The sequence below is a fragment of the Pogoniulus pusillus genome, chromosome 3 (genome assembly GCF_015220805.1).
Source record: "Pogoniulus pusillus isolate bPogPus1 chromosome 3, bPogPus1.pri, whole genome shotgun sequence".
NCBI classification, from domain to species: Eukaryota; Metazoa; Chordata; class Aves; order Piciformes; family Lybiidae; genus Pogoniulus; species Pogoniulus pusillus.
Window position 1 is genome coordinate 22064712 of NC_087266.1, and position 23955 is coordinate 22088666.

The following is a 23955-nucleotide window of genomic DNA, read 5'->3' on the forward strand; positions in this document are numbered from 1 at the left end:
TATTCCCTTTAACAAGCCTCATATGCAGCCCTTCTGAGGCCACGACAAGAGCAGCACTTTGCCTAAAATAGCTCTTCTCCATCTTCCAAGTAATTTTATACCTGCTGCTCATTTAACATAAAAAATGAACAGCTTCTGCTGATAATGCTGAACTACTAAAGCTGCAGGAAACAAATAATCTATTCTTGTTCTGCCTCATTCTTCATAACCGCAACTGTCAGCTAAATTCCAAGGCTGAACCTCTATCACTGCTAAGGAAGAAGTAGTTAGCTCCTTCTTTCCTGCAAAAAGCAGAAGCTTGTGACCAGGTACCTGGATTTCAAGTGCATTTTTTCCTGGTATCCAATGCTGTATTTGATTTATGAGAATCAATGAGACATCTGAGGCCTGAAAAAATAAGTTTAGTTTCAGGCAGTAGATAAATTGGATCTAATAGCATGGCCAAGATGAATACTCAGCTTCAGCAGCTACTGTTCAACACTAGAATTTTAATCAGGCAACAAATACTGCAGCCCAAATAAGCCAGAGTAGCCTCCCAAGTTGTCCTTGAAACCACTCAAGTCCAAATCAAAATATGTGAAGGCCACGAGATTTTCTAAGAGCTGGCTCAAACAACAGCCACTTCTCAAACTCCAATTCACCTCTGAAACCTACCTATGAATTTCATATGTTCCAGATTTTCAGCAATCTAGCAAAGACTAAGACACCAAGGTATCCTATAATAATTTTTTCATCATTTTTTCCCAACTGACAGCATATAGCTTCAACAAGTCCTGTAGAAGCAACAGTAAGGCAGCTTTCAAGGAGGAGTTTCTATCTCGAGTTATTAAAAGGCCATGTGGATGTCATCCTGTGCAACCTGCTCTAGGTGGGGGAATTTGCCTAGATTACCTCCATAAGTTCCCTTCCAAGACCTACCATTCTGCGATTCCATAACGGAGGCCTTGATGCTGTGATAACTCTACATACCAGCTACTAATGCTCAATTTTTGGGGTTACAGAGTTTTGAGACTTCAGGTTTCTGCTCACCTAGCTGTGATGTCATATCAACATTTCACTGCTCTTTCCATTTGAGACAGTTTGGAGGAGCCAGATCTATAACTGCTTACTTAACATAGCTTCAAAGCATTTTATATACAAGGCAACAGCACAAATGCAGATTCCACCACGGAAACACATCATAGAATCAACCAGGTTGGAAGAGACCTCCAAGATCATCCAGTCCAACCTATCACCCAGCCCTAACCAATCAACTAGACCATGGCACTAAGTGCCTCATCCAGTCTTTTGTTGAAGACCCCCAGGGACGGTGCCTCCACCACCTCCCTGGGCAGCCCATTCCAATGGGAAATCACTCTCTCTGTGAAGAACTTCTTCCTAATATCCAGCCTATACCTACCCTGGCACAACTTGAGACTGTCAAAACACATACTTGCACATTCTGCATGCAATTCCAGCCTCTGAGATAAAAACAACTGCCCCTGTACTCTGCACTGGTTAGACCACACCTTGAGTACTGTGTTCAGTTCTGGGCCCCCCAGTTTAGGAGGGACATTGAGATGCTTGAGTGTGTCCAGAGAAGGGCGACGAGGCTGGTGAGAGGCCTTGAGCACAGCCCTACGAGGAGAGGCTGAGGGAGCTGGGATTGGTTAGCCTGGAGAAGAGGAGGCTCAGGGGTGACCTTATTGATGTCTACAACTACCTGAGGGGTGGTTGTAGCCAGGAGGAGGTTGATCTCTTCTCTCAGGTGGCCAGCGCCAGAACGAGAGGACACAGCCTCAGGCTGCACCAGGGGAAATTTAGGCTTGAGGTGAGGAGAAAGTTCTTCACTGAGAGAGTCATTGGATACTGGAATGGGCTGCCCGGGGAGGTGGTGGAGTCGCCATCCCTGGGGCTGTTCAAGGCAGGGTTGGATGTGGCACTTGGTGCCATGGTCTAGCCTTGAGCTCTGTGGTAAAGGGTTGGACTTGATGATCTGTGAGGTCTCTTCCAACCCTGATGATACTGTGATAACTTTACTGAGAAGTTCCCTATGAATTTTCAGCTCAGTAAGTCTTCCTATATAAAGGAAAAATATTTCACTTAACACCAAAATGATTGCATTTGACAATTCTACTTACTTTTTGCAGTATCATTTACACTTCTTGTAATTTTTAAGAGATTTGATTGTTAAAGCAGTTAAAAAGTGAACATGAGGTGGACAAAGTTACATCTAAATTGGATTCTCATCCTTGGAACAAAAAAAAAAAAAGCATCTCTCCTCTGAGTAATCCCACTACTGAAGGAAGATCCTAGAATTCTAGCACTTTTGTCAGCTACACCTTGGATGATCATGACTAGTGGGCCATGTACATAGTTATCAAACACAGTGGATCTGTCAGGTGATTAGTGGAACATTTCAAAAACAGCCATCAAAAAACTCATTAGCACAACTGACAGTCATAGCTAATCCTTAGAGGAGAGCAGTTACAGCTTCCTCTCCTCCCACCTTTAAGACTTGTTTCCTTGTATTAATATTGGTTGAAGCTAAAAATCTCTTTGGCACATCATAATTCTATTAGTATCCTGGCATAAAAATGCCTTTTTCATTTCTGCAATGCATCTGTTCTATAACAATTTACTAACAGCTTTAAGCATATCAGCTGCAAGCACAGCTGATCTGGATTTCTAAAAGAACAATTTAAACAAGAAAAATAAATGTTTTCCCATTTATATGCTCGCGACAAAGCTATCTGTATTCTTCTGCTAAAAGCCCAGAGGGACTCTAATATTGGCTTCCAGCCAACACTCAATTCAAAAGATTTATTGAATACACACTGACCTTTTGCTTTGAAGCTTTCCCAAAGCTGTTGTTGTTACTTCTGTCCACCCCACAGTTCAGTGTAAAGCACAACAAAAGCAGCTGCCCATTGTACAGTTACCTAGAGAGAAGCATCTCTTCCAGCGACGGCACAGAGACATGATGTTCATTCCTTCTTGCACTGGCTGCATGAAGATGAACAGCAGTAGTCCTTCAAAGATCTCTACAGCATTAGCAGGTCTCAAGGCTGATTAAAGTGATCCCCATGGCAATCTGCGAAATATATGTGTTTTGCACTTTCAAACTGCTCAGCATTGGATTCACAGAAGGAAAGTGTGCAGTATACCTATGTATACCTATGCACAAAGCGACAGCTGGGGCTGAACATTCTAATGTATTTCACACACAAAAAAAAGAAGAATTCAGCACCATGCGGTATTCTGGCATTTGAAACAACCACCTAGCCCAGTTCCTTGTCTCTGATCCCTCCATACTGGGCTTCAAAGCACAATTTCTCAAGTGAAATCCCAATAAAAATACACAGAAGAACTCAAGTTCTGATCCCCCAGGAGATGCTATGTACCATGTTACAGGTCATGAGATCCTTTCATGTTCACAGGTATAAACTTGTAAACTTACTTTTCCTTCTCTCTGAACAGTTTTAATGGTAAAGAACTTTGCCTCTCAAATGAAAATATTAATTCCACTGTTACTTCAGCTAATCAAAATTTCCTTCTTTAAGAAGGAAAATAGTTGTTTTCATTTCTTCCCCTCACTTGTGGTAACTCCGTTAATTTAAGCAGCTATTTAGAGCCATACCTACTTACAAAGCACTTAATAGCAGATTTTTAATATCCTTCCTCTGGTGAAGACCATTTCCCCTCCTTCCCATGACCCACTCGAGGCTATTCCCTTGCTTTGTGGATCAGCAGCGTGCTTAAATCATCAGAACATAGCCATGGAGATGGCAAGGATCTAGCATTTTTGGTCTGTATAAGAAGTGACTATCTCAACGAAATACTGAATCTGCAGCCATCGGGCCAAATTCAGCAACACATCAACTACTTTTAGTGAGGGAATACAGTTATGCTAGGACAGCTGTGTTCTCAGAGGAAACCTGAAGGCTTCACAGAAAGAAGACAAGAACCACTTCTGGCTGTTAACTGCCAGCTGCAGCTTGGTCAGTTCAGTCTGTCTGAAACTGCCAGCACACTAACGTGGCACCATCAACGTCAGAATTTACTTCTGCTTATATATGTGCAAAGCCAGACTCCAGATGTGAGGGGTGTACCAAGACCATCTCTTACCAGTGATGGGAAGCCAAGTGAAACATCAGTCAGAATGTCACCTTGCACTTGGCACAATGAAGGCTGGTAAGAGATAATCACATAAACTGTATCAATTATTTATGAGTGAGACAATGACAGGAAACCATGGAAGACACTGCTAGCTACAAGTAAGTGCTTTTTCCTCAGGAGAGGAAGGTAACTTAAAAATTTTAGTTGCTCTTATCCAGCTTTCATTAGGGAAGCATGCTGCATAATGCATGAGGAAAACATCTGAGCACAATGTTTGAGAACATTATCTGCTCCCCACACAGATGACTCCATGAGCAGACAGTATTGTATCTGTCCTCTGCACATTGCTGTGCTCTGCTTTTCTTACTGAAAATGCTAACAGCTCACCATCTGACTATGTTAGCCTAGATTAGTGGGTCCCTGGCATCTGGCATATGAATGACCTTATGTTGAAGCAAAACTCCTTATCTCACCTTCTCCAGGCCAACAAGATCTGTCAGCATAGTCACCATTATCACATCCTGAGGTAAGCTAATAAACATCAGACTGGCCAGGCACAGAATCAGTCCAGCAAGACGTCAATTGCCCTCTGCTCTGGGCTCCCCTTACTCTCTACCACCATCACAGCTACTCTAGAACTCACCTTATTTCAAAGGCCCAGCTGCTGGTAAAAAAGTACAGCCTCAGCAACATCTGCCTAACATTGTTTTAGACAAAAGCACAGCACAAACAAGTCACAGCACTGTAAGTATTTGTACTGCCTGCTCCCTAACAAAGTCCTCCCAGATATTTCCAAATGCGGTAGCTTATACTCACGCATGTCAGACAAGAAGTCCGCCTTTGGATCAGCAAGCTTGTATTTGGGACAGAAATCAGCTTTAAGGAGTCCTTAGTTAAAATAACATGTTATGCTAGGATAAAATCTGATCACACTCACTTTCATAACGTTATTTCTTTTCAAAGACAAAAAGCCTCAGCTAAGCACATATGCTACATTAATGGTACTACATAGCTTCATATTTTGCAGGATAGCCTATTTTTCCCTTGACATGTGTAACAGATGTGACAGGTATACTCAAGGGAGCTGACAGACTGACTTAACCATGTTATCATGACGTTTTCTATATTGACTAGTTTTGTTTTGTTGTCCTGAAGCCAAGCCTGAATTTACTACATATTATTTATACAAACCATCAACACACCAAGAGTATCTTAGAGCAGGTATTTCACAAGCGCCTCCAGGATTTCTGTGACTACTCCACAACTGTGCAAGACTTTTAAGAAAGGACTTCCTCCACACACTCTCCCTGGAACTTCTCACCAAACCAAGCAATTCAGATCAACTTGTATCCAAACTTGTCAGGCCCTACAGTCTACAACTACCTGAGGGGTGGTTGTGGCCAGGAGGAGGTTGCTCTCTTCTCTCAGGTGGCCAGAGCCAGAACAAGAGGACACAGCCTCAAGCTACACCAAGGGAGATTTAGGCTCGAGGTGAGGAGAAAGTTCTTCACTGAGAGAGTCATTGGACACTGGAATGGGCTGCCCGGGGAGGTGGTGGAGTCGCCGTCCCTGGAGCTGTTCACGGCAGGATTGGACGTGGCACTTGGTGCCATGGTCTAGCCTTGAGCTCCGTGGTAAAGGGTTGGACTTGATGATCTGTGAGGTCTCTTCCAATCCTAATAATACTGTGATATGCCTTTCAATGGCTCTCGCAGACCCCTCTGAAGCATTTCTCAGCGTGAGCAGAAGAAATGTAAGCTACAAACACACCATACTTGAGAACCAGTAGAAGGCATTTTAAGTCAGTCCTGCCAGCATATTTATCCTCAGCTGCATACTGCCTTGTATCAGTACTACTTTTTATTACTGTCAGTTGTTCCATGCAGCATGCTGAGTATCATCAACTCCATACTGACAACTTCAGGCGTGGATTAAACGAGTTACACATCACATTATCGATTTTTTTCCCCAGGCATCACAATATCTAGTCATGACGTTTCAGGCTTGGGTTTTTTTTTCATAAAAGTCACCTTGCTCAATCCAGCCCCTTACAGTAAACACATCACGTTTTTAGGATTGCCTGCAAACACAGCTTGATTGTTCTGCAATGCAAGTTCATCTCTCCATGTTACCTTGAAAATGAGCTGAAGGTTCAACTGAAGGCTGATTATAAGAATTACAACTACTTGGAATTTGCTTTCATGTTGAAAATGAAGCTCAGCCCTGACTTAATACATGTTTTTGCATCAAGTTCAGTGGGAACAAAGCGCAAGTCACTTGGAGTCTAACATTTATTCTAGTGTAAGAGCAGACTTCAAAACAAGTTTCCATTTTCTCTTGTATATTTCTCTAATAGGTTTTTGCCAGTTCAGTTTTTACCAACTATCTCACTTAGCACACACATGAAAGGACTAAAACAATTAAAACCACAAATTTACAGACAGAATGACTCATAATTCATGAACTCATTCTTGCTCCAGTGAAAACACTCACATGTGAACAAACTGTTTATTAACAGACAGTGACTAGATACCAGATCCATTGTGTTTTTATACATGGTTATATCTGCTCCTGAAGTCATCTTGTGATTTTCAGCATCCTGTTCATCCTGATAATCTGAACTATATGCTAGGATATGCCAGGAATCCATAGTAAATTATTTCACTAAGTAGCAGATAATAGCAAGTACTTTAGATAGTCAACAAGATAAGCATGTCACAAGGAAATCTCTAACCGTCTGCTTCTTAAGTGTTCATTCAGTCTCAGCACAGCCAGACACCACCAGAGGTTCCCAGTTTTGCATTTAGCACACTAGGCACAGCTGGCTAAGGTCAGACTTGGGGCTTTGCAACACCTCAGTAACACAGAAGACCTTCTTCCCATAACAGGAACCAAACCACTCTTACTCATTTCAATCATGCCTGCATCTAAGTATATCGAAGATGGTACCAAGCCATACTATTTGTAACACCAAGCTGCTATTTGAGTCAGTATTGGTCTCTTCTCCCAGGCAATCAGCAATAGAACAAGGAGAAGCAGTCTCAAGTTATGCCAGCAGAGGTATAGGCTGGATGTTAGGAGGAAGTTCTTCACAGAGAGAGTGATTTGCCATTGGAATGGGCTGCCCAGGAAGGTGGTGGAGTTGCCGTCACTGGAGGTGTTCAAGAAAAGCCTGGATGAGGCACTTAGTGCCATGGTCTAGTTGATTGGATAGGGATGGGTGCTAGGTTGACTTGGATGATCTTGGAGGTCTCTTCCCACCTGGTTGATTCTATAAGTATTTTAGTACTGAGATGGCCTTTAGGTAAAAGATTTCACCAATTTTACTTTATTTATCAAGTATTTAGGTTCCCAGGAATGCATCCCCAAGAACTCATGTGTAGCCTCATCCTTCTGTGACCTATGTTCCCTACAAAACAAATCACATCCCGTAGCAATTATTTCATATCCTTTTGGGAAATACTTACCAAAAAACCCCAAACACACACACAACATTTTACCATTAGACTGTTCACCAGAACAGACAAATCAGGTAGAACACAAGTCTCTTCCCCTTTCCATTCTTCATCTCCCAGATTTTGCTCATTATGGTAGCTTACATTCCACAAAAGCCTGCACCAACCTCTTTTTGGCCCTTATCAGCCAAACCTGCTGGAGCAGACATCACCTTGCTTAATAGCAGTATTGCTTCCACCAGATCTACATTCAAGCTTCCACTTCTGTAGCACTCATGAAGCTGTGCTAACAGCTGACTCCACCAAAAACACTAAATGCAGGTATTGCCACCACCTTCTAACGTCACTGCACACTTACTAAACAGTTGTAATGTAACATCACGTAGCACACAAGTGTACACTACTAGTGATCAGACTTTTTCAGAGTACTACACCACATGATTTTCAAAGATTTACAACTGTCCTTATTCTAAAATAAGTTAACTGTGGATTTGCTGCTCTTCCATGCATTCTGAATTTTCATTTGCTACTACAGTTCCAAGTCTCTACAGGAGAAAAAAAAACAAACCTGTTTAAACAAACTCAAGGAAAAACTTTAGTCCAACAAGAAATAAGAATACAGTAAGAGTTAACACTTTTTTTTTTTTTTAATTGGAAATTATTTTTCCTGCTTGCTTAGTTGAAGTTTTCTCTTCAAAGGTATTACAGTCCAGTGTCTTACTGTGCTGAAACAATTCAACAGCGTTGCATGTCAGGAAACACACAGGCCCAAAAATGAAATGGCAACCTGAATGACTACTATTGACACTGAAAGCACACATGAGCAAAAATGAGGCTGTTTGTCAAGGATCCCTGAACAGGAGCTCACCAAGGCAGGATACCTGGAGTCTGGGGGGATAATAAGTTATGCATGGGACAGCAATGTGCCTTTGGAGGCAAGAAAGCAAATGGTATTGCAGAGTGCATTAGAGTGTGTCCAGTAGGTGAAGGGAAGCTCTCCTCCCCATCTACTCTGCCCTACTGAGATCACATCTGGAATATCATGTCCAGTTCTGGGCTCCCCAGTTCAAAAGGGACAGGGATATTCTAGAGTGTGTCCAACAAAGGACTACAAAAATTATTAAGGGAGTGGAGTTATGAGGAAAGGCTGACAGACCTGTGGCTGTTTAATCTGGAAAAGAGAAGACCAAGAGGAGAATATATTAATGTTTACAAATACTTCAAGGGTAGGTGTCAAGAAAGTGCAAGTCTCTTTTCACTGGTGTCCTGTGATAGGACAAGAAGCAACAGATTCAAACTGGAATGCAAGAAGTTCCACCTGAGGATCAGGAAAAATGTCTTCACTGTAATGATGATGGAGCACAGGAACAGGCTGCCCAGAGAGATTGTGGAGTCTCCTTCTCTAGAGACTCTCAAGACCTGTCTGGATGTGTTCCTGTGTGACCTGCCCCAGGTGATCCTGCATAGAGATTGGACTTGATCTCTGGAGGTCCCTTCCAACTCCTACCACTGTATGATTCTATGATACCTCTGCCCTAGTCGTTAGCCTTGCCCCTACCCCAGCATAAGTAAGGCTCAGAAATAAAAGCAGATACATGACTTCTGAGCACTGTGGAATATCTTCAGTTTAAGGACAGGTTAGGTCTTAAGCTCCCAAGTTCTGACACACTCCTACACATCTAGCAAGATCTCAGTTTAACACCTGGCAGCTAATCAAGTCAGAAGTCCAGGACTAGAAGCGGTTAGCATAACCTATGGACCACTGGCTGCAGAGACTGGTTTGACAACACAGGCTGAACAGCAGCAGCCTGTCAGCTTTTCCAAAGCTACATCTTCATGCTTTCTGGTTGGTTTAGGGATGTTTGTGAGGTTCTGGCCTGTTTTTTTGGTGGGTTTTCTTGGTTGGTTGGGGTTTTTCCTTTCTTTTTTATTTCCTTGAGGGGAGTGGTGTTTGGCTTTTTGGGGGCTCTTCGTGTTGTTTTATGTGAAATGCAAATACTTCTCGAGGTCATAGATTCACAGAACAATTCAGGTCGAAAAGGACAGCCTCAAAGATCACCTGGTTCCAACTCCCCTACAATGGGCTGAGACACCTCCCATCAGATCAGGTTGTTCTAGGCCTCATCCAGCCCAGTCTTGAACACTTCCAGGGAAAAGGGCACCCACAACCCCCTGGGCAACCTGTTCTAGTGTCTCACCGCCCTCAAAGCAAACAATTTCTTCCTAATACATAGTCTAAATCAGAAACATTTCTGACAGTTCAACATCACATTAACTAGTCTTGTAAAATGAACAACGAGAGGTTTTTGCTCAGGGAAGAAAATTCTGTAGAGATGTTTAAACTACTTAACACTGTTTCAGTTCAGATTTTAAGCTGTTCCTGTGCCTATGCCTTCAAATATGTGATCGCTTCCTTGCATGCTGATCACCTACAGCACCTTGATTCCATGCAAAGTGCCCGTCTAAATGTGTATCTACCAGCTGGTGACCAGCAAGGCACCTTTTGTTCACACACTCAGCAGGGCAAGGAAAAGAGAAACATGGCATTGCACTGGAAACCCATGCAGCACCCACAGCCACAAGCATAGCTCAAAACACTGCAATTCAGTAAAAGCTTCAAAGTTACAGCAAAGTAACAGCAATAAAGCAAATAGCTTAATTCTTTGTACTTCAACATAGAAGGCAAGTAAATACATAGGGCAGGTTTCTGGCAAGCCAATGAGAACCACAAGCTAGAAACCAAACACAATACTACAATTAGCTTAAGCACCTTTGCTCTTCTGGTGACTTCATGAATACTGGCCACAAACCACATCAATTAGCAATTGCTCAAGTCTTGTAGTAACTAACAATTTCTAAAGTCTTGAGTGTAGTCCTTTGCAGCTGTATTTGGAAAAACTGCACCTGTTAGATAATTTGGATTCTTAGTACAGTAGAAATTACATTTTGTCTAAACAAAATTACAAAGTCTATGCTTGTGATGGTTTGGGTGTTCCCCACACTTTAGAAATCACCCAGACTAGACTCAGCTGGCTCTGGAAATATGAATGAAGCTTATATTTACAGCTGGCACAATATACAAGCAGATATTTACAGTATATACAGAAATATACAATGTAAAAAGGTAATACAGAAACACAACTCCTCTCCCAGAAACCTGAGTCCCCAGGAGGGGCTCTCAACCACCCCTGCACCTTCCCCTTACCCCTCTCAACCTTACCCCAGTCCCAAGGAAGAACTGAGGGTCGGACAGAGGTTAAAAAGCAAAGTGGATTAGACCCAATGGAAGGTGAGGTTAGAGAGTAAGATGTTGCTCAGTCAGCAGCCCAAGCAAGAGTGAGAGAAAATGGCGAGAGTGTTATCTAATGTTTTCATTTCTTCTTCCCATACTTCTCAGCAACACTGTGAGGGAAGTAGACATCACCATTGTTTTCCTTTCACAGCCTGCAATCTAGTTCTTCTCACCAAAACATTCTAGCTAGCTTCAAACTAGCACAATGCTTGAGTAAATTCAAGGTAGATTTGGTATCACTAAAGTTCATGGGAGTTTTGCTAAAATGAACTGACAAGTTTTTCACCCATTACACCTCACCATCCTACATGGTAGTAGCTTACTTGCTATTTCATACCAGAAATTTCAGAAGCTTTAGCATATTGATTCAAATTATATGACTGAGGAGACTAGCATCCAATTGAAAGATGTAATCCCTTCTCCCTACTGCTGCTGTTCACAGAACAGCATGGTTGAACATTTAAAGTCCAGTTCTTGCACCATCAGCCTGTCACACAGTATACTTCAGTGACTGGAGATCATTTTGCTGGTGTATTCAACATCACTAGTTCAAGCTCTGCTTTCCCTGTCACACAATCAACTTTCCAAAACCAGATAATAATCAGGGTAGTAACAGCTGTAACTACGTGCATCCAAGAGTGTTTCCCAGTCAGTTCAAGCACAACCAATTTCTGTTCCCTTGTTTTCAGCTAGATATTGTTCCAGTTTAGAAACCTGCTCTTTGTCTTCCTTCAGTATTTCTCCCCAAAATTTTTTAAACAGGTGCTTTATAAAAGAGTCCTGAGAAAAACACCTGCACCAAGCACCAGTTTTATGTTTTCATGATAGTAAACATGGACAGATGTGCATAAAACTGCTTGCAGGGTCAGGAAGGCAATTCCTCTAACAGGCATTTGTTAATAATGAAACAGTGACTGACTGCATGTTCTTTTTTAACTAAAGCTCCCCACCTCATATAATCAAAGATTCCCTTTCTCTGCCAAAGACTGGGAAGGGAATTAATTCTCAGAGTAGCTCATCGGTGAGCGCAACCATAGTGTGGCGTCTAGTAATTTGGTAAGGGAACTTTCAGTTTGCAGTTAATTTTTATCATATCATCTCCAAGCTGCTGATAGCGTGCCTCAGAGACAGGAAATAATAACCACATGCAAAGACATGCAGTACAAACAAGAACAACAACATAAAAACCAATTTCCTGCCTGTTATTCTGTATTACCATGTTACTGGGGTAAGATTAAGGTCTCTAGTGATAAGTCAGTCAATTCATGCTTATGGAATTTTAATGGAGAAAAGCAAGTACACCTAACAATTCTGATTCTATAGTTGTGCAAAGCCTGTATTGTCATAACATCTACAGAAGATTCTTAATATATTTAAACACATAATAAACATTAGTAAACGTGAGATTCACCACAATTTGGTAATCCTCTGAAGAAGGCCTTCGGATACATTCTCCTTCTCTAGAAAAATTACTTGAAATACTGCTTTCACTTTGAAAGGTTAAGGGACAAAATAAAACTGCAAGTGTTTTTTCCAGTACAAAAGGGAACCTTAAACACAGTCAGGATGAGCTGTGAGGCATCCCTTGACCAGCATTAAGGTATTTGGTCCTATCTGCTAGCAATCATTCTTTCAGATCAGTCTTACAGCATGCCTGACTGGAATTAATCTCTTTCGCTCCCCCGCAATCTTTGCAGCTGAATTGTATAGGATAAAAATGCTTGCAAATTAGTTTTGTATTCAAAGATTATCATGGAAGTGTCACCATTTCTGAAAATAAAGCATTTAAAAAATAACAGGCACAAAAGAAGCTAGCTCCTGTACTGAAAGCTTCTTTTCACTAGTACAACTGGCTTTGCCTTCAAGTCAGTCAAATCTCCCTCTTCATATACCACTTCTGCTCTACAGAGTGAAGATTCTGAGTGTACCCAAAACTCACAAGTTCCAGCTGGAAGGAGACTTGGATTGTCTCATTTCTCACAGCCTGCATCTCTTGCTACAGTCTTATACCATCCTCTTCCCTAATTTCACTCCACTTTGCTTTCTGCTGAAGTTTTCCCTTCAGCCACTACCTCAGGCTCTTTGCTGTCTAAACAACACAGTCCAATCTGATAAGCAGAAGCTGTAGATGTGATAAAGAAACAATGGTTTCCATGGCTTTATGCAGCAGTTACAACTTCTCGGAGCAAAACGTTTCCCTGAACTCCTTTTGTTCCACAGACCAATGCTTAGCTCAGTTACCCAGATGGACGGTACACACAGCTCAGGAGGAGAAACCTGATGCTGCTCTGCCAGTAGAAAGCAAAAACCCTGTGGGCCTTCTACGAATGGAAACTGTCACAGGATAACCAAGAGCAACCATGCAAAAACACTTTGCACACCTCCAATTCCCATGTTACTATCAGTCCTATATCAACCTACAGTTGGAATGATTTCCCATCCAGCTAACAAAAAAACAATGCACAGGAACTCAGCCTTTAAATAAAATGGTACCAATGCCATATATATGTATATATTGTCTGTAGATAATAGTGAATAAACTTAATGAACCGTTTTCATTTTTTTAATTCACGTTCTGACACCTAGCTTGTGCTCTGTTACTACCTTGAGCCACCAAAACACAGCCATGTGTCTTTAGCTTATCAACAGGAAATCTTTGCAACCCAGTTATCAATATTTTTCTGCGTTTTCAATGTAGCTGCTTCTGTATTAAGCAGTCTTTCTATTTTCAGAAGCTAAAATATTGAACACAGATAAAGATGAAAGAATTGCAAATCAAGTAATATCCACAAAAAGAACAGGCACTTTTCTTCCATCCTTTTATTTTTAATATGCTCAAGTAAACACCCAAAGTATTCACCATGTTAAGATAATTCATGTTTTTCAAGTTAGCCTGAAGCCACTAGAACTTCGTGCATTTATTTGCACTTCGAGTAACCCAGCATTAGCAATGTTAAAGTGTTGATTTAGCTCCTTTTATTTCTAGGGGCAAGAGCACTAGATTTGCTGCAAAGAGGAAAAATGAAAAATCACTTAACAAAATCTTCTTTGTCACAGGATAAAGCACAGAAATGTGTTCCTCACACCCAGTGGCTGTAGTGCTTGGCCTATGCCTGAGACTGCTGCCTTGTAACAGGCCAGAAGAGAACTCATTTACGAGCTGAAACTGTACAAAACTGCCTTTTAAAGGCCATACGTGCACTATCCAAATGGGAACCACATCACTTAAGATTCTTGCCTATCCAACCCCTCTGGCCTAATTTACAGCCTTTGGCCAATGTCTGAGAAGCTCAAGATTCAAACATGATGTGCTATACTTACAAGCACAGAGACCAAGATGATCACTTTCCCTACAGGTTCTCAAGACAGGTTTAATGCAGCCCTGAGACTCTTCTTATTGAAGAAGTTTTAATGATTAGTGGATCCATAGAAACTCCCTTAAGAGCAATCCTCTCTAATAAATAGCTGATGATAACTGTAACAAAATCCAGTAACATATATCTTCAGTCATCATTCAACTTCACTTTCTCTCACCCACTCCAACTAGACTTGTTTGAAGCATATGAGCCCTATTATTTACATAGCACACTTGCTCTAGAAACACGGAGCATTAGCAGGTATACTCCTAACCAAATTACTAAGAGGCAATAGGAGGGAAAACTAAAAGCATGTGAGACACATAGGTCCCTCACAAAAAGGAGGGCATGAAGGCCCTGGCACACGGCCAAAGGCAAAGCCAGTGAGAAGTCTAGAGCAGGAGACTTTTGAAAAGTAGCAGAGAGAACTGGGGCCACTCAGCACAGAGAAAGAGACGCAGAGGAGATCCTAGCACTCGCTACAACTCCCTGAAAAAAGGCTGGACTCAAGTAACAGACAGTCACCTCTCCCACATAACAAGAGGCAAGTGGAAACTGCCTCAAGTTGCATCAAGCGATGTTTAGAAGGGTCTTTTAAAAAAATAAACATGTTCACTGAAAAGGTTGCAAGGAACTGGAACAGTCTGCTCAGTAAAGTGATGGAATCATCATCCCTGGAGATTTTAAAGATATGTGTACATGTGGTGCGGGGGACATGATTTAGTAGCGACTTGATTGTGCTGGGTTAACGGTTGGACTTAATGAACATAAAGGTTCTCCAGTCAAAACTATTCTATACACCACTAGCAATACTAACAGCACAATGTTCACCATTCAGACTAGGTTATTGAGCCAGGTTTCAGATAACTCACTGGATGTGTCAAAGCCACCTTAGACCAGCCATTTGCTCAATAGGCAGCACTAAACAGCAGCTGTGAGGTACACGGACAGAATTGCTGCTATCCTTAATGAGGTGAAGTAGGAGGTCTCACTTGGGAGATCCCACAGCTACAAGCAACAGGCATAATCAGTAGAGTTGCTAAACCTCCAACAACCAAGAACAATCAGAGGCAAGCCCATTGCTTTATTAAGATTGAAGAGCAAGGGGAAAACAAGAGTCCAGTAACTCATGTTTGGACTCTTATATCTGCACACATTTTGTATGCTTACTGTGGAAGAACTCAGAAGGAAAACAAATACTAGGAAAACATTATTCCTTCAAAGCATCAATTGTGCAGACAAGGATGAGCATCTTGCCGTGATCAGATACAGGTGATAATTGTACTGGGGTAAATTTTAAGAACAGCAGCAAGCCAGCCATGCTTCAGTGAACCAAGTTTCCTTATAGTGCTACCAGCAGTTGAGGGCATCACATCCTGAAAGCTGATCTGAGCTATACCATTGCAAGGACATGGCCCAGAACCAAGTGGAACCTGCTCTGAAAAGCAGTGAAGCTACCTCAGCACTCTTGATAGCAACTCCCAACTCACCCCTATAAGATCACTCAGGTGTCTCATCTTTTACCCCCACACTTGTCCAGAACAAAAATAAAGCATCCCCAAATCCATCACTCTGTGTCCTACAGGCTGATAGCAGAACACTGGTCTTGAGGAAAACCCTTCAGGCATATCTCAAGCATGCCAGTATGCAACACAAGACAGCTGACACTGCCTTTTCAAGGAGACATTTGACTAAAGTAGGGAAACTAAGGATTAAACAATCTCCCTTCAATTCCAGTTTCAAATTTATATCCCTCTTTTTCCAAGAGGAGGAAAGAAGGACTACCATAGAATCATAGAATCAACCTGGTTGGAAGACACTTCCAAGATCATCCAGTCCTACCTAGCACCCAGCCCTAGCCAGTCAACTAGACCATGGCACTAAGTGCCTCATCCAGGCTTTTCTTGAACACCTCCAGGGACGGTGCCTCCACCACCTCCCTGGGCAGCCCATTCCAATGCCAATCACTCTCTCTGGCAAGAACTTCCTCCTAACATCCAGCCTATACCTACCCCGGCACAACTTGAGACTGTGTCCCCTTGTTCTGTTGCTGGTTGTCTGGGAGATGATACCACCCTGCCCCTGGCTACAACCTCCCATCAGGAAGTTGTAGACAGCAGTGAGGTCAACCCTGAGCCTCCTCTTCTCCAGGCTAAACAACCCCAGCTCTACCCAGACTACCAAGACTGATTCATAAGTAATCAAAAAGAACTGTTTGATCATCAAGGCCAAAGTGATTGATATCAATTAAGCAGTCAGCACCATCTTCCCTCCCTGCATTTCTTCAAACCACTTTTCAGCTTGGCAGCTATGTCACACATAATGCCGAAGGTAACAGGGAAGGACCACTTAGAAGAAGACTAGGACATTCTTAAGTTCTTTTTGGCTCAGCTACTGCAGGCCTGGTTTTGCCTCATTCTGCTTTATCAGATAAAGTGCAGGCTTATGCATCCAAGTACTGTGTACCATTAGATACACAGATGTACCTTTGAATGGCCATGGAGCAGATCTTATCTGAGGGTTTCACTGCCTGCACAAGTCACCAAAATACCTCTGTAAGGCACTAATCCTATCCAAGATGCTATCCCAGCACCATACTACAAGTTCTAAGGATTGAGTGTTACACTATGAACAATACATTATTGCACTACATCCTCACTATTCAGCTACTTTTGCCCTTTCTTCATGTGTGCTTAACAGAACAAACCACATATGAAAGAAATAAGACAGCAAGTTGTAGCCTATTCTCCTCATTGAGTTTTTTTTTAAACATAACAATCACACTAAGTTGTTGACAAAGCACTTAGTAGGATGGGAAAGCCCAACTGCATGGTACCATTACAGAACACACTGGATACCAAGCCACCATATACCAACCCCTCACAACCCCCAGGCTCATGGGGGTTATGTGGCTTACTGTATTCATTAAAGGTTTACTACAACTGTTAGTGGGACTGTTAATGGAACCATTTGAAAGACAAAATGGGCAACCAATTCATCTTTACTAATTGCAATACACTTACTTTCAGCTATCTCATACAGCAGCCAAATGTCTTGGAAAAAAAAAAAGCCCACACCAGTATCTTTGTAACTGCCTGGTGTAATAAGCAATAAAATTAGGCCATCATGTTCTTGTTTAAATCTTACACTATTTTTTCTAATGTAATACCTATTAACTATGCTGAAGCTTGACAGAATGGAAGAACATGATTAATACTTGTTAATCATCAGAATATTTTGTCCCTCCACTCTGTTCTCTTCAGCAATCCCAACATGGCAGAAAGGACACTCCACATGTATGAAGAGGACTGCACTGAAACCCAGTACTTTAAGCACAACCCATGCCAAACCATTACTCTGCTCCAGCACAAGAAACACTATCCTCAGTGCAGAGTGGACAGCATGGAGTTGACTACTGACAGCAGGAAAAAGACCCCAGGCTAACCATTTCAGAGATCCAGGAGCAACAGACAGATTGCAGAGTGACTCTGCTATCCTACATCACTATCACAATACGGACAGAGTATGCAGAGAGGTTACATATTACTCAGAGATTCACTTTCTTACTTCAGGGGACACTTTCTTCCTTAGGACTCCTTAAAGCCAAAGCATCTCTGTCAATGTAAGAATTAACAGCCCTCCCCATCACCTGGCAGTTTCCAGAGGACTTGGATGCTAGATTGAAACTATTTCCTCAGGAGAAGAGTCTGGAAACAAGTGTCTGGAACAGTGGGTGTCTGCATTTTAGATTTCTTCTATTTTGACCTAGAAAAGTAGCTCCTGTACTCCCAACCTTGAGCATCATACATGGAATCCAGTGCAGAACCTCTTGTGGTACTTATCTGTGATTTATGTCAGCAAGGGCTACCAAAACAAGGCTAATAATGTTTAAGGCAGCTTAAGAAAGACACATCTCTGCACAAAGCTCAGGACAGACTTGTGAGCTTAATAAAAATCCCCAGAGTAAGACAAGTTTATTTCTAGTTTAATGGATGCATAAACAGGTTTCCAGAACAAAATTCAACAGTGGTTCTATGTTTAACCAAAGACAAGAGAAAAGCCACCATGACACATTTATGCCTGTCCCCTGCAAGAAAAGACCTCTAGCAGATATGAGAGATTTACAGGTTTTGTAGTATCAGTCAGTCTTATCTCTGCTCTACAGCCTCGCTCAGAAGATAAGATCAGGGATGAGAATAAAGCTTATTGAGATGCAACCTCACATGGCTCCTTTCTTATCACTTTGAATAACATTATATGAAAAACAATTACAGTTAATGTTGCAGTACTATTAGTTATCCACCTGCTTCTATTGTGCTGAAATCCTATACTAAAAGTATAGCTGGAGAAGTTTTTCCCAATAAAGTATTTTTATTAGAAAAGTTCCAGCCTAACATGCCTTATTGTATTAGATGTTCTCTCTGGAACAACTATCTTGCCTGTAACATCAGTATTGAATGAATTTTTGAAGCATTAGTTCCTCTGGTTTTCCCCCTACCTATTTTCCCCCCTCTAAAGCAAGACAATAGTCTCAGTGGCTTGATCTCAAAGGTGTGTTATGGTGCTTCTACAGATTTTTCTGGGAAGCCTGCAAATCAAACCCTGAACTGCTGCAGGTTGGTAACAGTGAATTCTAATTAGGCACAGTTACATTGACTGGATCAGCTGGGATAATGACCATACAGATCTCCTGCTACAGTTCACACAAGGTTTGTTATTGCCAAAACACTGAATGTTTGTTTTCTATCAGATCAGGATTCAACTTGATCTATTCCATCATTGCTGGTGATTAAGTATATCTGAATTTACCCGCCCATCACTTCTGAGATATTACAGTACATGTCTGCAACAGGCAGAGCTTTACTTGAACTGCTACCAGAATGAGCAAAGACAAGAATCACAGACCTTTACAATATTTAATTATCTAGCTTTGTTTAGCCTGCTGTGGCTGTAGAGGAAATGATGCTTATGACTCACATGGTAGTACTGGAAGATTTTTTCATGACAGAACAGCCCAAGGAGGAAAGAAAAAAGGCGCAAACGAGCCAACCACTGCTGAAAGCTGAACATCACCACCTAGCTGACTCAATTTCCAATGACACTGCATCTATTCAAGTATAGTGAGCACTGCAGTTTCTTTCCTAAGAATCATGGAATCAAACAGGTTGGAAGAGACCTCCAAGATCATCCAGTCCAACCTAGCACTCAGCCCTAGCCAGTCAACTAGACCAAGACACTAAGTGCCTCATCCAGTCTTCTCTTGAACACCTCCAGGGATGGTGCCTCGACCACCTCCCTGGGCAGCCCATTCCAATAGCAAATCACTCTCTCTGTGAATAACTTCCTCCTAACATCCAGCCTATACTTCCCCCGGCACAACCTGAGACTGTGTCCCCTTGTTCTGTTGCTGGCTGTCTGGGAAAGTTCTATCAGTTAGACTAAAGTCACTCTCCTCGGTGCACCTTAAGCCATTTTCTGCACTGAGCAGGAGAGCCTACACTCTTCAAGACTGAGTTTCAGGCAATCTTCAGAGGGACCGAATTAGACACAGGTTGCTCAAGTTTCTCAACTAGTCTTGAAGAAGGTGACACTTTCAGAAAGGGAAATATCCCTTCCCACCTCCAGCATAAGTTTTTGTTGTGTTAAATGTAAGATGAAAACAAGCAGCCAGCCTGACTGAATAGTTACTGCGGGCAAACTTCACATAGTGATTTTTTTCTGACAAGCCAAAAGCCTTTTCTCCTCTTCCCTCCATAGTTATTACAGAAGATACTTGTTCATATAGGAGCAGACCTCTCCAAATAGTAAGTATCAGTTTGATACAATGCTTTGATGCCTTCAGAAACGTAACTACCACAATTTCTACATAGTTGCTCTGATTTGGTGTGGATAGTAGAGCTACTCAGTCAAAATAAATTCTTTCTATTCAGTTACTGTCTTACTATTAAGCCCAGTCTTAAAACTTTTCTCATTGCTAATTAAGTTTATACCCCAATAAATGTCAAGCATTCTCTCACATAAAATATTATCTGTCAGCTTTAATGCAAGTCCTACAACACAGCTGTTGAGAACAACTTTAGTGATCAGAGCACATGACAAGAGGAACATGGACAGAGTCAACCTGGTACAGATCTAGTTGTCTGACCACCAGACTTAAGTTTTAGCTGTACTTTTACCAAGCAATACATAATCACAAATAAAACAACAAAACCCTCACAGTATGATCAGACAGAGGCTTTCCTTACTACAAGACTCTTTACATGTTTAAGAGTAAGCTTTTGTATGAAGAAAACAGGCTTTCAAGTTTTCCACATAGTAAAGTAAGGAGGAAAAAACAGTCAATATCTACTTCAGAGCAACAGAGAGTAATGCATTAAAAATACACTTCTTAGAAGTGCAGCTTCCCCTCCCTTCAAACCCATACATCTCACCTGACTGAAATCCAGAAAGAAAAGACAACTCTCCCATATGCTGCTTATCCCACCTGAACTTCTATAGGTAAGACCTTCTAATTCCTTTTTCCTCTTTTAAAGTCTTCACAGCTGCATGTATTAACTTCTCTCATTAGTATAAGCACAGCTGTGATAATTTGCATCAGATAGAACCTGCATCTTGTTAAGGCTACTTTCTGGTGAGTAAAGTACAACCTATTCAGCTTGAAGGGTCATTATATTGCTCTACTTTAATAATTAGCCTTTTAAAACATTTATTTGTAATAATGTACATGTTAAAACCTCTATATATATCTAGAAAAGGTTATTGTATTTTTTTCTCACATTTTAAAACTTATTTTCTGGTCTCTTAATTGACAAAAATTATTATTTAACTATTTTTCCACCATTTCTTTGCATGAACTGACTTTCTTTCACACAAGTGGAAGAAACCCTTGAACATCTTATCCTGTCTTTTGGTGTATGAGACAATTCAACAATATCTATTTCTGCTTTGACCTTAGTTTCAGTTACTTGCTTTTCTTCTGATAATCCAATTCTATTTTTGGCTATAGCCTCAGTCACAGCATAGTCTTTTAGCTGAAGCACTGCCAATCTTCTTAATGTAGTACTTCCCTTCCCCCATATTCAGGCTGTTTATCCCTCCTCTGAAATTTTAGTCCATAAAAACTGATAAATCCATTTCTCATTAGAATTGCTCATGTAGGAGAAGAATATTTGTTAATAAACCATTTAAGCACTAAGAAATAATGCCCAAACCCTACAGAAATACAGGTCATAAAATGTTCTTGTAAAATTAAACCTTTACAAGAAACAGAGGATTAAATAAAAGCTCGTTCATAAATTCATAGCAGGTCATGCTCTGTTCATCTTTTCCAGAATATCCAAGTGGACTGGGTTTCATAACATCTGACACCACAAAAGCCAGACAGCACTAGCAAAAAAAGTGACTGAAATGGCTGAAGTTACCTGACTAAAGACACCTTTTTTGTACACCATCTTCTACTTCCCAGCACCATACCAATACGGTATAGCTGCCAGTAATCTTCATATTGACTCTATGAAATAGGTAACTAAAATTATTTCCTTTCTCTGGAGACACTGGTGATAAAATACTTGGAACTGAAGTGAAACGGTTTTAGCTCCCCATGGAGACAGAAACTACCACATCACTGGTGTCCTCCACCTCAGTAAATCTTGTGGCTTTCCTTAGGGTACTAATGGTTTATTACCGAATGCTATTGCATGTACAAACTCTGATCAAAATAAAAAATATTTGTTTACAGATGCTGAGTTCCAAATTAATGACAGTCTACACTCCTACAGTACCATCTGCCCTGTTAAGACATGAACTGGGCATATAAATCCTGTTCTCTCATCAGTTGGCAAAACTGATGTCCAGATTTGATTTGTAGCCTGTAACAGAATGAATCAGAAATTCAGCAAGATGTTTTAAGGGACTTTCATTAAGAAAAAAAAGATCTTTTTTTGGAAGAATATATGAGATTAACTCTTGCCTCTGGTTCTCAGGGATTCTTATATATAGAAAAAGGCACTAATAACCTGATAAAAAGAGTTTGATGTCTCTTTAACCACCAGCAATCACAGTGGGAATGGTGGATGAATAGAGCTTGGGAATGTGGCTGTCTAATGAGCCAAAAAGGTATCAGAAGCAGTACTCAATTATTTAAATCCTATGTTATTTAGCACTACCACAACATTGAACTGTCTGAAAGAAATCACATCAGACCTATTACTGAAGCCGTTTTTCTCTCTTTGAGATTTGGCAAAAAGCCCTCAGAGAAAACGGTTTTGGTAATCAGCAGGCAGATCAAAAGTCAACAAAACCCAGTGCTGAGGACTTCAGAATCTTCTCCTTTGGAGCCCTGGATGAACAGTCTTCCTTGCATCTACTGCAGGATCTCTGATTTTGCAGATTTTCTATGAGAAACTTTGTCAAAAGAGAGGGAATGATAATGGGGAGATGCTGTTTACATAGTCCCAGCTTGCCAAGACCTGTGATAGAAGGACTCCCTGGCATTCATTTAAGAAAAGCATCATCCATGGGCAATTTTTGACAGCATACAAGTCACAGTAGGAAGCTCTTGATAAACTGACATTAGGAGAGTTGAGAGACATGTACTGTCCTACCTCCTAAGTAGGTAATGCATAAAACTCCCTTCTGATCTAATTGCCAGCTATATCCAAAGGATATCCATAATCCAGAGTGAAAAAAAAATACATTGATGGAATTCAACATTTCAGAACCCAAACCTCAAAAATATTTTTGTTTTTTTCTGTAATAGATCTGTAAGATCTTTCTTTTCAAATCCTTCAGACCTTCCTAGCCACTCCTTTCTCTTTCTGAAGACTGATCATCCTCTTTTTGTTATCCTAATGAAGATATGCAGAGATAAAAATCTTTGAAAGATCAGATAAGCATATTTCAGATTTCTAAATAGAATTATTTTCATCAAAATAAGCACCTTTTTACTTACTGAGGACCAGGGGGAAGTTTCAGCAAGAGTCAGGGTTTCAGTCAAGGAATGAAGAGTGAGCAGTGCCCACTCTTCATGCAGCATAGGGTTAAAACGAGTTTGACTGGAGGCATGGATGCAGAAGGATAGCACTCTCTCCCTTTGTCTGTCTCTCTAAGCTCTTAAGAAAGCTCTTTTTTTCTCTATTATAACTGGGCAAACAAATGGCACAAGGATGGCTTCCAAGCACAGACTGGTATTAGTTAACTCTGGAAAGATTTTATTGTTCAGCTGTAAAACAGAACTGGTCCTCTCCTCAGTCTGAGGAGCAAACACACACACTACCCTCTTTTTCTGTCCCTCTTCAAAGCAAGGCACTAGAATTGAGGTCAATGTACTTCAGTTCAGTAGCCCTGTGGCTACTGATGCAAGAATCAGGCTGAGTCTTGTCAGTCATGCAGAAATGTTGAGCAAATGACAAGTGGATTTCATTTCAAAGCTTCCAGGTTATGTGCTGATTCCCATCTGTGTAACTGTTACGCCAAATGCAGATTGGTAGATGGTAAGCAAAATACCAAAACAGTGTGAAGCTGTGCCTCCTTATGTGTTCCAGAGATACAATGACTGCTATTGACTTTGCACATATTCTTTAAACACCTTTTGTCTCGCATTTACAAATAAACTGCATCTATTAAGTTGAAGTATTTAAAGGCACACAAAAGCCTGGAGTATTAGTTTCATCTATCTTTTTTTTTATCAGTGCTGGGTTGAATGCTCCTGGATCTCCCAGGCACAGGATGTTAGATTATCTTCACTACGCTGCTC

The 23955-nt window shown here is 41.1% G+C and overlaps 1 protein-coding gene and 1 long non-coding RNA gene across 5 annotated transcripts in view; one reads left to right on the forward strand and one right to left on the reverse strand.

Annotated features, from left to right (window-relative positions):
- ATP8A2 (ATPase phospholipid transporting 8A2) overlaps window positions 1–23955 on the reverse strand; it is a 377320-nt gene that overhangs the window by 341497 nt on the left and 11868 nt on the right. The window contains exons 1-2 of one of the 4 annotated variants that reach the window (XM_064172165.1): window positions 20633–20693; window positions 2922–3073 (exon numbers count right to left, since the gene is read on the reverse strand). The exons of the other annotated variants lie outside the window; for them this stretch is intronic. Of the exons in view, the coding sequence (XP_064028235.1) occupies window positions 2922–2991 (70 nt within the window). The 5' untranslated portion in view covers window positions 2992–3073; window positions 20633–20693. Of the gene's footprint in view, window positions 1–2921; window positions 3074–20632; window positions 20694–23955 lie in introns of those variants that run through there. 4 annotated transcript variants of the gene reach the window in all.
- Window positions 20790–21938, forward strand: LOC135173731 (uncharacterized). Its single transcript, XR_010301411.1, has 2 exons — window positions 20790–20832; window positions 21533–21938. It is a non-coding gene; the product is annotated as an uncharacterized LOC135173731 (long non-coding RNA).